Here is a 12,638-nt window from a genome sequence, read left to right on the forward strand (position 1 = left end):
CATAGACTATGATATGAACACATTTCTATTTAATTAGTTGGTTTTCATACATAGACCAACATATGACACTCCTAGTAGAAAAGAGACTCAAATCCTCCGTAGCTAGCAATGAATAACATTGACGATCCAATAACTGGTAAGACCCTACCTTTCGAATATTCACTATCACTCACTACCTCTCCGCAAAAGATTTTTATCCATTACCTGTCCGTAGAGTATTTTTATTCATAAAAGAGACTAGAGATACGATGTTTTTAAGTTGGACCTAGGATTTGTTTGCCATTACGAAGAAACATAGGAATTTACTGTAGTTTTTAGGTTTTTTTCAGGTGCTTAGGTGGAACTTGACGGTGTAGCGTGTGTACTTAGGCTGTTAGCTTGTCGTCGGAGAAGTGACTAGTGACCGATTTGTGATGACGCTGTAATAGTGCCAGCAAGAGTCACACGTGTAGCAGAGAAATAATAAGCCTAAAGACGCGGAAGGGAAAAAGCAAAATGTGCCACTTGAGCCTAGGGAAGAGGATGAGGTGGCCTATCAGAATGAGTACTGGTTTTTTCTTTTCCTTTCACTTTTCTTATTCTGAAGAGATCGATTATTATCCATGAAAGTACAAAAATATCCTTGATAATGTGCCATTGGTTTAGTAATTGGTATCGAGATGGCCTGTATTGGTTCAAAACAGATGAACTTATCCTTGTTCTTCTTTAAAAATCAGAATTTACTAACATCTTTATCCTTGGTCTGTAATGATCCACCAATAGATATCAATCAGGATCTACTAGTATCAATATAGATAAGTTGAATCGATCGATTTAATACTGATTACTCAAATCATATTTTGTGTATATAAATTTAAGGTAAGAAGTTATCCACAACATACATAAAAGGGGACAAACGATAGGTGTCAAAAGATGGCCTGCTCTACTGCTCTAGTAGGTGGAACTAGATCCTCTCTAGTACTTGGGATGCTTAGCGCGTATTCAACGGCTATGAGGACCTTGGGTGTGTGCCTGTATGTTGGGGTGCATGCTCGATTCTACCCAGTTGTCGGATATTACGTTAAGTGTCCCAAGGCTAGAGAGGATCTGAATCCTTGGTAAATCCAATTACAATTGGTCAGTTAAAACATGAAACAAAGCTCGACTTTTAGTTACTAAACAGTATTTTGTCGGGCCTACATTAGTTATTGTTTAGGTAATCATGATACTTAGTAACGGACATCTGTCATTGCCAGATAATCTTATTTATAGCTTGATCAACTTGTTTGTTTAAAGATCGATTAATTTGATATCGATTACAATCGTTAACTTACCAACCAAATATAAATGTGTCCATATCTAGCATATAACATCAATTAACTAAACGATATAATAAGATAGTCTTAAATTGATGGAAACTAATTAAATCCAAAAGAACAAGGTCGGACCAACCAATTGACACCCTAAAGGGGGTATGATTGTCATTCTATAAAGAGAACTAACCAATAAAAAAAAAAAGCAACCAAATGGGAAAACGGAAAACCCTGGGCTGAAAGAAAGGAAAAAAGGAAAAAATCTTTTGGTGGAATCACATGCACATGGGCGAGATTTCCCAGCTTTACGCCGTAATCAACCCACGTGTAAGGTAACCCCCGTTCACATAGAGGCCCGTTAACCTGTCCAAAAAACCCCCGCGTTTGAGACCGTCCGTCCACCGTTTTGTCTTCCTCTGCTGCAATCAATGCCACCGGCCCATGGCCCCCCTGAGGTTGTACCGTACACTATTTGACTGACTACACCGGTCAAATACTCAAATACCGGTGGACGACCCATCCAACCTGTTCTCCATTTTCCTACTTTCTCCCTCGTTTTCACACCTTAAAAGCCAAACAGTATCACTCTGCTTCTTCTCTCTCTTCTCTCTCTTTCTACTTCTCTCTCCTCTTTCTCTCTCTAGAGCAGCAAAGAGTAAGAGGTACGCAACGACAAAAAGAGTGATGGAAGAGAATTAGCAATCGTTGTAGAAGGAGATAGATGGTGAGATGGCTAAGAGAGAGGTGAAGAAGACAGAGAATCCCAACCAAGAAGCTTCAATCTTTCCTGATCAGTTGTTACCCACACCTGCAACCACAAGTTTCCCTTTATCATCTAGAAGCATCTTTGATATGTACTGTGAAAGCGAGAAAGGAGGAGGAGGAGGAGTCTCCATGGGTTTCATGGACTTACTGGGTATCCAAGATCTTAATCCTTCTATATTTGATTTGCTTCAACAGTACCAACAACCACCACCGATGATGCCACCACTCTCACCACCACCACCACTACCACCGGCATCACCACATCCTACCACCACAACCACCTCTTCCTCTCTACCTCCACCCACAGAATCCTCAGAGGTTTTGAATTTGCCCACTTCCCCCAACTCCTCTTCGATTTCTTCGTCATCTGCTGAAGCCGCAAATGATGAACAGACCAAACCAGTGGACCAGGAAGATCAGGAAAAACCCAAGAAGCAGTAAGTTCTTCTTCTTCTTCACCTGTGTACCTTCTGTTTCTTACATTGTATGTTTAGAATTTGAGTGGTTTTCAGTGTAGCTTCAGTCAGATTTTGAACCCATCAGTCTCTATTTTCTAAATTTTCTGTATTGGAAGAAAAATAAAAAGAAAAGGAAGAGAGATGAAAATATCCTTTTTGTGTGTTTCTAAAGAACCTTTATTTTTAGGTTGAAACCCAAAAAGAAGAATCAGAAACGGCAGAGAGAACCGAGATTTGCTTTCATGACGAAAAGCGAGGTTGATCATCTGGAAGATGGGTACAGATGGAGAAAGTACGGACAAAAAGCTGTGAAAAATAGCCCTTTTCCCAGGTATTTACTTCTTCATTATTCAATCTCTTTCCCTTTCTTTGTTAAAAAAAAGTTTCTTTTTCCTGCAATTTAAATCGCATTGCATTGGTTGGATGTGAGTAGCCCGATGTGATGTGAAGACTTATAGATACTTCGATACCCTCTCTTAAACAGGAGCTATTATCGTTGCACCAGTGCGGCATGTGGTGTGAAGAAAAGAGTAGAGAGATCATCAGATGATCCCTCCATTGTGGTAACTACGTATGAAGGCCAACACACACATCCATGTCCCGTCATGCCTCGTGGAAGCTCTGTTGGAATGTGTCAAGACGCCGGAAGTTTTAGTGGTGGCGCAGCCAATTTTGGTTTGCCTATGCAGATCAATAATCAGGGTCGCTTCCAGCAAGCCCAATACTACCATAGCTCACCATTTTCATTTAGTTTTAACGGCACTGCTACTGCTACTACAACCAGTATTCCATTGGCTCCTCTTGTACAGGAGAGACGTTTTTGCACTTCAACACCTTCTTTGCTCAGAGACCATGGACTTCTTCAAGATATTGTTCCTTCTGATATGAAAAAGGAGGTGTAGTTATATATATATATATATATATATTATTCTTAGAACAAGAAATATAATCCCCATTATCTTCATATACTACTACTACTAGTATGTAGATCTTTACTACTGACTTACCCCAGAACATATATGTTTTCCAATTCCATCCTTGTCCTTAGTTTATGATCCAGTTACCCAATGAGGCACTTTGCCCTGATTGGCTTCTTTGTATTATTCTTTGTATCTAGAGATTCATAGGGTTTATGTGGTTCTTCCATCCTTTGTTTTGATTTTGGAGTTTGAAGCTTGAAGGAATGTCCATTGACTTTGTTATGGAGAGAGAGAGAGAGAGAGAGAGAGAGAGAGAGAGAGAGAGAGATTAGGGTTAGTGATTTCTGTGGGGAATCTATACTTCTTCCTCCTTGGGACCCATTAATGGGAAATTGAGAAATCTAGAAATGACAGGGAGGTGCAGTGGGAACAAGAAGATGAGAACTTTCATGGAGGAACTATTTGATCATCTCAGTAGAATTGAAGTACTATTAATGGATTTTCTTTATTCCTTTTATTGTGTAATATTATGTAAATCTCTTCTCATAACCGTCTTTGATACCTGTTGATATGTTTGAATGTAGTGATGGAGGAGGAAATATGTGTGGGTGTGAAGTTCTCAATTTATAAGGGATGGGGTGGCTGGGAGAGGTTTATTGGGATAGTGGTGGAGATATGGACTCTTTCTCTTTATGCTGAGTTGATGATGAAATTAATGGTTTTTATAGCTATGGGGAATGCAATTAATGTTCTTTTACCATGTAGAGCATTTTCTTCTTTGTTGGGAATGTTGGCGTCGTACTTTTACCCATACTATCCATATATATTTTTCAATGCAGAAGGGTTCAATACCATACAATAGTTTCTGAAACTACTGAGAATATATGTAGAATTAAGGTCCATACTTCTCTCTCTCTCCAAGTATGTGTGTGTGTGTTTCTTGTTTGGAACTATAAGCCATCAAAACGTCAAATACATGCATCTTAAATGTAGGGCTTTATTTTAGCTACATAATGCTTTTGGGCTGTTATTTTCTTTCTAGTGGAGGAATGTCAAATGTGGATGGATGTGGACCTTTTTCACGCGTTTAAGTGAGCTGTAATTTGCTCACTTAGCATATTTAGAAGATGAGAGAGAGAGAGAGAGAGAGAGAGAGAGAGAGAGAGAGAGAGAGAGAGAGAGAGAGAGGCATTTCTGGAGTCACCAGATATTAGAGTTTTTGTAATTATACATTAGGAAATATATGATAAGTACACATTCTTATGTATGTAATATATTTCTGTGTGGTTGCACTATACACGTATATGTGTTGATGTTGGGAATTATAGGGTTATAGTATCAGGTCGTTTTGTTTTGGTTTTTACTTATTTTATATACTTGGAAATTCTCTAAATGTAATGCCTTTTAGGTTTTTGGTTGGACGCTCTACATGTATTAGTGCATATGTCCTTTTGTTTATCCTTTTATAATTATGTCCATGTGTAGAGGAAGGTATGTTAAAAATACACTTGAGAGAGAGTATTCAAGGTCTTAGGTATGCCACAATTGTGGTATTGGTATCGTATTAGTTTCAGGTATTGGTAATATTGATATGTATCAGTCAAATGGGAGTATTGAGAAATTAGGAATTATAGAGTTATAGTTTTGCATTTGGTTTATTCTGATCTTTGCTATCTTCATATCCATGGAAAAGTTCTCTCCCTTAATGTCTTGGATGTGTAATGTTCTCTCCCTAAGAGCGGATGTTTACCCTTTTGTTTTTTTGGAAGCAAAAATAGGAACATGGCTTAGCATTTATACCACAATGCATACCGGCATCGTTTTGGTTATAATTGAGAGAACACTTTTTGACACATTAAGCCAAGATAACTCAGAATGTTGCATGGATAGATTAGGGGTTAACAAACGCAGTTTAAAATTTACCTGTGCATTAGGGTTCTGGCTAGCTAACCAAACATTAAGATGCAGATTAAGTGATTAATTAAGCCATCAATCATGGACTAGTCATAGTTGCAATTGCAGGTGGGTAGGTGGTAGATAACAATTAATTATCTTTTTGGAATCTTTGACGTCAATCTTTCATGTTTTTATAAGGAAATCTTGGGTCAAGTCAGGGGATTCGATTTGATCTTCTCATGGTGCGGGACCAGTGGAACCTGCATTTGTTCAGATCGTGTTAGCTTTGTTAGGTTTACTTCTATCCTATATGAATAATCGAAGATAAATAAATAAAAAATAGGAACGCAAATGGAGGAGAAGATAAGAGGAATTAGTTCTTGGATTTTGTATAATAGATTAAAAAACATTATTGGTCAAACTAAAAGTCAAAATAAGCTAAGCTTTACCTCTGTTTACTTTCAATTTATATTCTTTTTAATTCGTCTGTTGGGCAGAGCAGGAATAGCTGACTTTACAACTTTGAGAAATCCTTCCAGTACTCTCATTAATAATTTATGGTCCATCTTTTGAGAAGAGAGAGAGAAGTATAATGAGCCATTCCAGTATTTGTTTTTCATGGTAGACATGAAACCTAGTTTCCAAATCCTAACCGAGAGAGAGAGAGAGAGAGAGGTATAATGAGCCATTCTAGTATTTGTTTAGAAACCCAGATGCCAAATTCTAAGATATATCTATATATATATATATATATATATATAGAGAGAGAGAGAGAGAGAGAGAGAGAGAGAGAGAGAGAGAGAATTGTTTTTCATGGTAGACATGAAACCCAGACGCCAAATCCTAAGCTCGGAGCAACATCTTCTTCTCCAATAATCCCATAGCTTTTATCTATTCAACTTGCTTACTTATCTTGAAAGGACTGCATGAAGCCATGAACTGAATATGTTAGGTCAAGCTAGCTCACAAAGTATCATTTAAGAATGCCTCCATCTTCTCGGCTCCCACCTTGATGATAGGTTCCTGCATGCTTCTTACAATCTAGTACCTGTTCAAGAGCTTGGAAAAGCTGAAACCTAGCTATAAGTTATAATAGATGTGTTCTCCACATGGTACCACATGATTTTGGAACTGAAAGAGTTTTGGTTTTCTATCCCTTTTGGATCCATAGAATGCATTCAAATACTACAGTCCAAGTACTCTTTATTTTCTATAGGAGAAAAAGTTATTCATGAAAAATAGGACAAGTAATCGATCCCAAACTCATCAAAGAATTTAAATAACTAACCAAAAACTCTATTACCACCACCATGGCTGCATGCATGGCTGCATGGACCACCACTACCATGTACGTGTGTTTGCACCCATGGCCCAAAAGCTCCTGCATGTGCTTAAAGCCAATTTCATGTACTGAAATGGGGTCCATTCAATCAGAATGATACTTCCTTTAATTAAGCAGCTTTAATTAGGCTAACCTCAACTCCAAATGCTACATGTTCAACATAAAAGTCAGCTCCACTGTTTTTGATAATTATAGTTACAGCTTACAAGAGTTTTGACAAGGTCATGAGAAAAAAACTACTTGATTAGGTAAAATTTTACAATTCCAACACAAATGCATCTTGGGGCATCATGACTTCCATTAGATGGGGGAAAGGTTAAAAAATTATTTTCCAGACACCTGAGTGGGGCATGTAATGAACAATTGTTCTACTTCAGTTATGGCAAAAGAATGTGTAAGGGTATGACCAGTTGGCCTCACTCACCAATTTATGGCAATAGCATATTGATCAAGATAAAAGGAAAAATCGAACCCAAAACCAAGGATTTAGACTGAGGTGATTGAAGGTACTCTTTAAATAATAAACCCATATATTTCTTATAAAATGAGTAGTAATTCTAAGGAAATGATATTGAAAAAAATTAACCTCTCATCTCTTTCACTAAAGCCTTTCTTTCTCCTTCATCTTTCCTGCATTGCAATTAAGTACAATATTTAAGGACTTCACGCCCTTCTTTTACTAGCTGTTTCTTGTTCTAGTATTTCCTTTTGCAATCTATTCAACTTCTTGTCACCTAAAAGTGGTGAGTTAAGAAGTTGTAATTTTTTTTAAATTGCTCTTGTTTTATTCCCAAAAGTTATTTAATATAATATTTAATGCATAGATGAAAAGGGATTTCTTGAACAGTGTTGCCCTTCCGAAGACCTCTGTTGACTTGATGGCCATGAAGCAACTAAAAGGCAAGTCCTTCCAGGCATACAAGAACCGCTTCAATTAGGAGAAGTTGGAGGTAAAAGATCTGAATGCAAAACTGGAATTCGCGGCACTCCTAAGAGGATCAAAGGCAAGAGCTTGCATTACAGAGAAAGAAACCCTCGCTACAAATATATAGCGAAAAAACCCTAATTCGGATTAAACTATAATTGCCCTCAAATAAAAAATTCGAGCGGGGGGCTATGCCCCCCTACACCCCCTGCTATGCAGGGAGGCCTCCTGCCCCCCTTGCAACCCCCACGGCCCATTAACCGGCTAGCGGGACTGCCGTCTTGCCTGTCTAGATGCTGCACCAGTACTCCCTGGATTAAAGTGCGACGGAATACGAGACATCATACACCAACAATAGGTTGAAGGTGTTTTCTCTCGAATGAGGGTAAATTAGTTTTCTCTCTTTGTAGAATTGGCCTTATTGTTATTTTCCTACTAAATTTCAATTTTTAAAGCTCATTGTCTATCTATTTACAATCTAGATTTTATTATTTTTTTCAACCCAAAACCCGTCAAATTCGTCTTAGTAAGTACTTATTTCAAGGGTTATGCTAACCTCACAAACTTCACTCATTGTCCCCTGAAATGGTTTCTGGATACTTTATAACATCTCACCCGAAAAAAATAAAAAATAAATAAATATATTGATAGGGAAGGGAATCGCCGATCATGCACTTTTAGTGGTAAAATAGAAAGACAACAAAAGGGTGGGTATTATAAATGATTCGTCAAATAGGGAGTGGGTTTTATTCCATTTCCATGGTCACCTCAGCTATCTGATCAAGAGCAGAAAAGTTTCTTTCACATGTGCGTGTATTTGTGTAGGATAGGAGTGCCTAGGGGTGTTAATTCTTAAATCGAACCGGTAAAACTTGTCGGACCAAATCGATAACAATACGGATCGAACCAAACCGAAGCCTTATTGGGTCGGTTCGGTTTGGAGTATTGCAACCCCAAAATCAAACCGAACCACATCGAAAACCGGATGAACCCAAAACCAAACCAAAACCGGCTGAAAACCCAGACCGAAACTGAAACCAAACCGGTAAGAAACCGAAACACTCCAAAAATCATTAAAAAAAATCAAAATTTGCATAGTTTTGTAAACATTTGTATGGAAAGTCGAATCCAAATTGGACAAAAAACCAAAACCAACCCGATTACATATCGACTTAAGAAACCGAAGACAAACCGAAACCAAACCGCACCGAAACCAAAACCAAACCGAAACCAGAATTTCCTTATTGGTTTAATTTCGGTTTCAACTTTTTCACACCGAAATCGACTCAACCCGGACCAAAACTGAGCCGGGCCGACCGATTGACACCCCTAGTAGTGCCTAATAGGCTGGCCATTGGTTAGATGCACCGAGTATGACAATAGATCTGAAAAACAAAAAAAAAGTGTGAAGGACCGAAGGTGTGGATCTAGTGCATAACATACTGGGAAGAACAGGCATTAGAAGTGTGGATGGTCAAAAGATCGACTCCTATCACACGTGCCCCCTCCCCTTCCCTTCTCTTCTCTTTTTCTCTTATGATTCCCCTCCCCTTTCTCCTTTAGTGTGAGAGGTGGTAAAATAGTGTTGGGCAGCAGTTTCTTAGAATGTAATAGTCAAAAGAAAAAAAAAAAGTGCAACTGGGTTTGGTGAGAAAAGTATGGAAGAGTTAGGAGCTGGTGACATGGGCTAGGGTTAGTAGTAGGTCCACATTGTATACAGAGAATAACAGCAGATACTGATATACATACACATATCCTTGTTTCTTGTTAGGGCCATAATAATGAAGTGACCACGTCAAACCTCAATTAGCAAAAACCTTGACCGGTCTCCTTAATTTCAACCTACTAATTACCAACTCTTTCTATTATCAGAGTCGTACATGACAACATGATATTGATACACTCTCTCCAGTACTTACCACCCAGCTTGAAGACCCAGAAAGAGAAAGAGAAAGAGAAAGAGAAACTTCTCCCCTCAACCCAACTTCCATTTCACATCACTATCTACATTTCTCCCAGTTCTATATAAAGTGCAACCCCCACCCTTGTACTTCTACTATACTATCTACTAGATTACATATAAGCTAACTAGTGAGAGTGAGAGAGAGAGAGAGAGAGAGAGATATGGAAACCTACAAGGTAGCTTTCTCATCACTTATGGTGTTGTTGGTCAGGGTTATAGTGACAATGGCCCTGGTGAGAATGCCGACGACCATCCAAGCATGCTTTGGTGGTAGTGGTGGTGGTAACATGGGTGGTGGCCGTGGGTCTCTGCAGGTTGATGCATACCAGAGCAGCTGTCCCGATGCTGAAGCTATAATCTTTTCCTGGGTGACCAGAGCTGTTTCTGATGACCCTCGCATGGCTGCATCTCTCCTTCGTCTCCATTTCCACGATTGCTTCGTTAACGTAAACTATATATATTCATTCATATACTCTTCTCTATTTATTTCCCGTTCTTACTACTACTACTACTCATATACTTATCTCCATTTCCAGTTCTTACTACTACTAATACTGCTACTAATATGTACTGCAGGGATGTGATGCATCAGTGTTGCTAGACGATACAGAAACGTTGGTGGGTGAGAAAACGGCAGCCCCGAACGCAAATTCGCTGAGAGGGTTCGAGCTAATCGACTCCATTAAATCCGAGCTCGAATTAGCTTGCCCTCTTACTGTCTCCTGTGCTGATATCCTTGCCATTGTCGCACGAGATGCTGTTCTTCTGGTGGGCTATTGCATAGTCCACACTTATCTTAATATCTTACACATCAAGTCAATAGTCAATTTTCAATAAATATTCTCATAAATAATCGATTATAAGTCTAAAACACACCATACAAATGAATGTAAATCCCTTTTAATTTTACTCTAATTTTATTTGTAATTGATAATAATAGCTAGTAAAAATTCTTCATGTCCTAACAAGATTATCTTATTTGGAAAAACTTATATTGTAAGGAGATTATTATTTTTAATGCATTAATCACCCATTACTTCAAACCTTATTTCCATTATAATCCCTATTGATTTTATTTTTATAATAAATAAAAATAGTTATGGCAAGTGAATAAAATAAATGTGTGAACCACAAAATAGGGGTTCTACCAAAAAAAAAAAAAAAAAAACCATAAAATAGGGGCATATAGAGAATGCAGACAGCCAAAAATCTCTCTTATTAATTTCAAGCATTTAGCCCTTAATTCTCCATCTCTTAGGTACAAAGTTATTTTGGTGCCCTTCATTGGTACACTCTTTTATGCCGTTTTCTTAGGGGATTATTTCCCTATAACTATCACCGGTTTGTTGAATATTCCAACAAATTTCTCCGACACATCGAAGTGAAAAATTATTATTATCACAAGGGTCTATCATAGATACATTCGTTATCTCTCGGTCCTGCGTCTAGATTCTCCAGCCCCTCCAGCACAGAACCGATTGTTGGGAGGGCCTTGGAGTGCATGCATGTCTCACCCAGCTGTCGGATGAACGTAGGAGGGACTGAAGGGATTGGATTGCAGGTCCATCAATTGATTTGAGGTAGTAGCATAAGGAGTAAGAACTAGTCTCTTACTCTGTTATGAATATTGTGTACTTCTTAATGCCATATGATATGATGGGTATAAAAGTTATATATATTCGATGTTGATTCAAACATAAAAATTTCTTACGCACAAATCACAAACAATGTGGGAACAATTTCATGATCAGCCAATACCCATTTCAAATTGCTCTGCAAACAGCAGCCAAGATGGATGGTGGTCCTTGTGCTATTCACGGCCACCCGAGTACCTGGACAATGCCATTATTATTTACCCAGCAGGGCGCCAATGCTGTGTAACTCATATCTAATTGCAATCCCAGTCAATGGGTTAGCAAACTAAGGACCTGATATTTGCACCACCAGCATTCAACACACACACACACACACACAGAACACCCTTGTTGGTCATTCTGTTCTTTTGTGCTTTCTTTTCTTTTCTTTTTTTTACTAAAAATATAATATGCGAGATGGTAAAAACTCATGCAGAAAGACTCAAGTAGGAAAAAAAAAAAAAAGAATATTCAAATACTCGAGAAAAGTATACCATTCATGTCACATAGATATACCCTTTCAACCTTCGAATCACAAACTGAGCCTGTTACTGAAGGGCATCGTCATTGGCAATTTGAGCTGTACTTAGTCAGCCATCATGTATCCTTGATCTCACTGTTCCACTTTTAAGTTCCTGGACATTGCAAAAAAATATTCAATCTAGTGAGCAAAAAGCAAGTATATACAACCATTTCTAAAGAAGCATCAGAATTCCTACCATCCCTCTTCTTTTTTTTATAAATATTATTTAACATTCTCCTTTTTATGTTCTGTTGATTAAAACACTACAATCACCCCCATCACCATCACAAAAGTAAGAAACTACACGTAGATTCACGTGCACGCACGCGCAGAGGGTTTACAACCACCATTCCAGAGATTCAATTTTCAAACTCCAGACTACTAAAATAATCGACATCAGACCACTCAACTGACCTCGCAAAAAGCTCATCGGCAGCTGTATCAAATGCTGTTCCAGTATCAACCCATGAGCAACCATGGCATAGTGGAAAGATGGTGGATCTTCCAATCTCATACTGGTTAAAGCACATGTGATAATTGTAGCTTTAGCCCAAGGTCCATCAAGCAGTCTCGATATCAAAGCTATCATCTTAGATTGGCAGCAACACCATGAATTATCGTACCTTTCCAATTCTAGGTCCCTCTAACTGTGAAACCTCAGGCTATGTCCAAATCTAACCCTATCCACATAATAAGAACAAAAATTACAGCCAAAGGATGATTGGTACCCGCATGCATGTTCTTCCACATTCAATCCTGAGAAGCCTGAAATTCCTAGAAATTTGGAAAGTGTAGTTGAGAACATAATAGGTGGATCACTTCGGAATAGTTAAACATGATGACTCCAATTAGTTATTATCCAGATATTTCCAACACACACACGGAAGTTGGGGGGGGGGGATTTGGGGGGCTTTATCCAA

At 38.4% G+C, this 12,638-nt stretch overlaps 2 protein-coding genes and 1 long non-coding RNA gene across 3 annotated transcripts; 2 read left to right on the top strand and 1 right to left on the bottom strand.

The window, feature by feature from the left end:
* The first annotated feature begins 1,838 nt into the window (after positions 1 to 1,838).
* On the top strand, positions 1,839 to 4,199 carry LOC122059078 (probable WRKY transcription factor 48). The gene is made up of 3 exons (XM_042621778.1): positions 1,839 to 2,494; positions 2,703 to 2,846; positions 3,000 to 4,199. The coding sequence occupies exons 1-3, from the start codon at positions 2,022 to 2,024 to the stop codon at positions 3,415 to 3,417; spliced, it is 1,035 nt and encodes a 344-aa protein (XP_042477712.1). The 5' UTR covers positions 1,839 to 2,021; the 3' UTR covers positions 3,418 to 4,199.
* A 5,358-nt stretch (positions 4,200 to 9,557) lies between these two features.
* LOC122090448 (peroxidase 40) lies at positions 9,558 to 10,329 on the top strand (the record flags this gene model as incomplete). Its single annotated transcript, XM_042660061.1, is given in 2 exon segments — positions 9,558 to 10,007; positions 10,138 to 10,329. Coding segments are annotated over 2 exon segments (477 nt in total), but the record flags the coding sequence as incomplete, so codon positions are not given.
* Positions 10,330 to 11,546: 1,217 nt separating this feature from the next.
* LOC122072172 lies at positions 11,547 to 12,629 on the bottom strand. Its single transcript, XR_006138348.1, has 2 exons — positions 12,447 to 12,629; positions 11,547 to 11,830 (listed from the first exon to the last, which is right to left on the bottom strand). It is a non-coding gene; the product is annotated as an uncharacterized LOC122072172 (long non-coding RNA).
* Between the last annotated feature and the right edge of the window lie 9 nt (positions 12,630 to 12,638).

This window comes from Macadamia integrifolia, chromosome 2, assembly GCF_013358625.1.
Source record: "Macadamia integrifolia cultivar HAES 741 chromosome 2, SCU_Mint_v3, whole genome shotgun sequence".
Classification (NCBI taxonomy): Eukaryota; Viridiplantae; Streptophyta; class Magnoliopsida; order Proteales; family Proteaceae; genus Macadamia; species Macadamia integrifolia.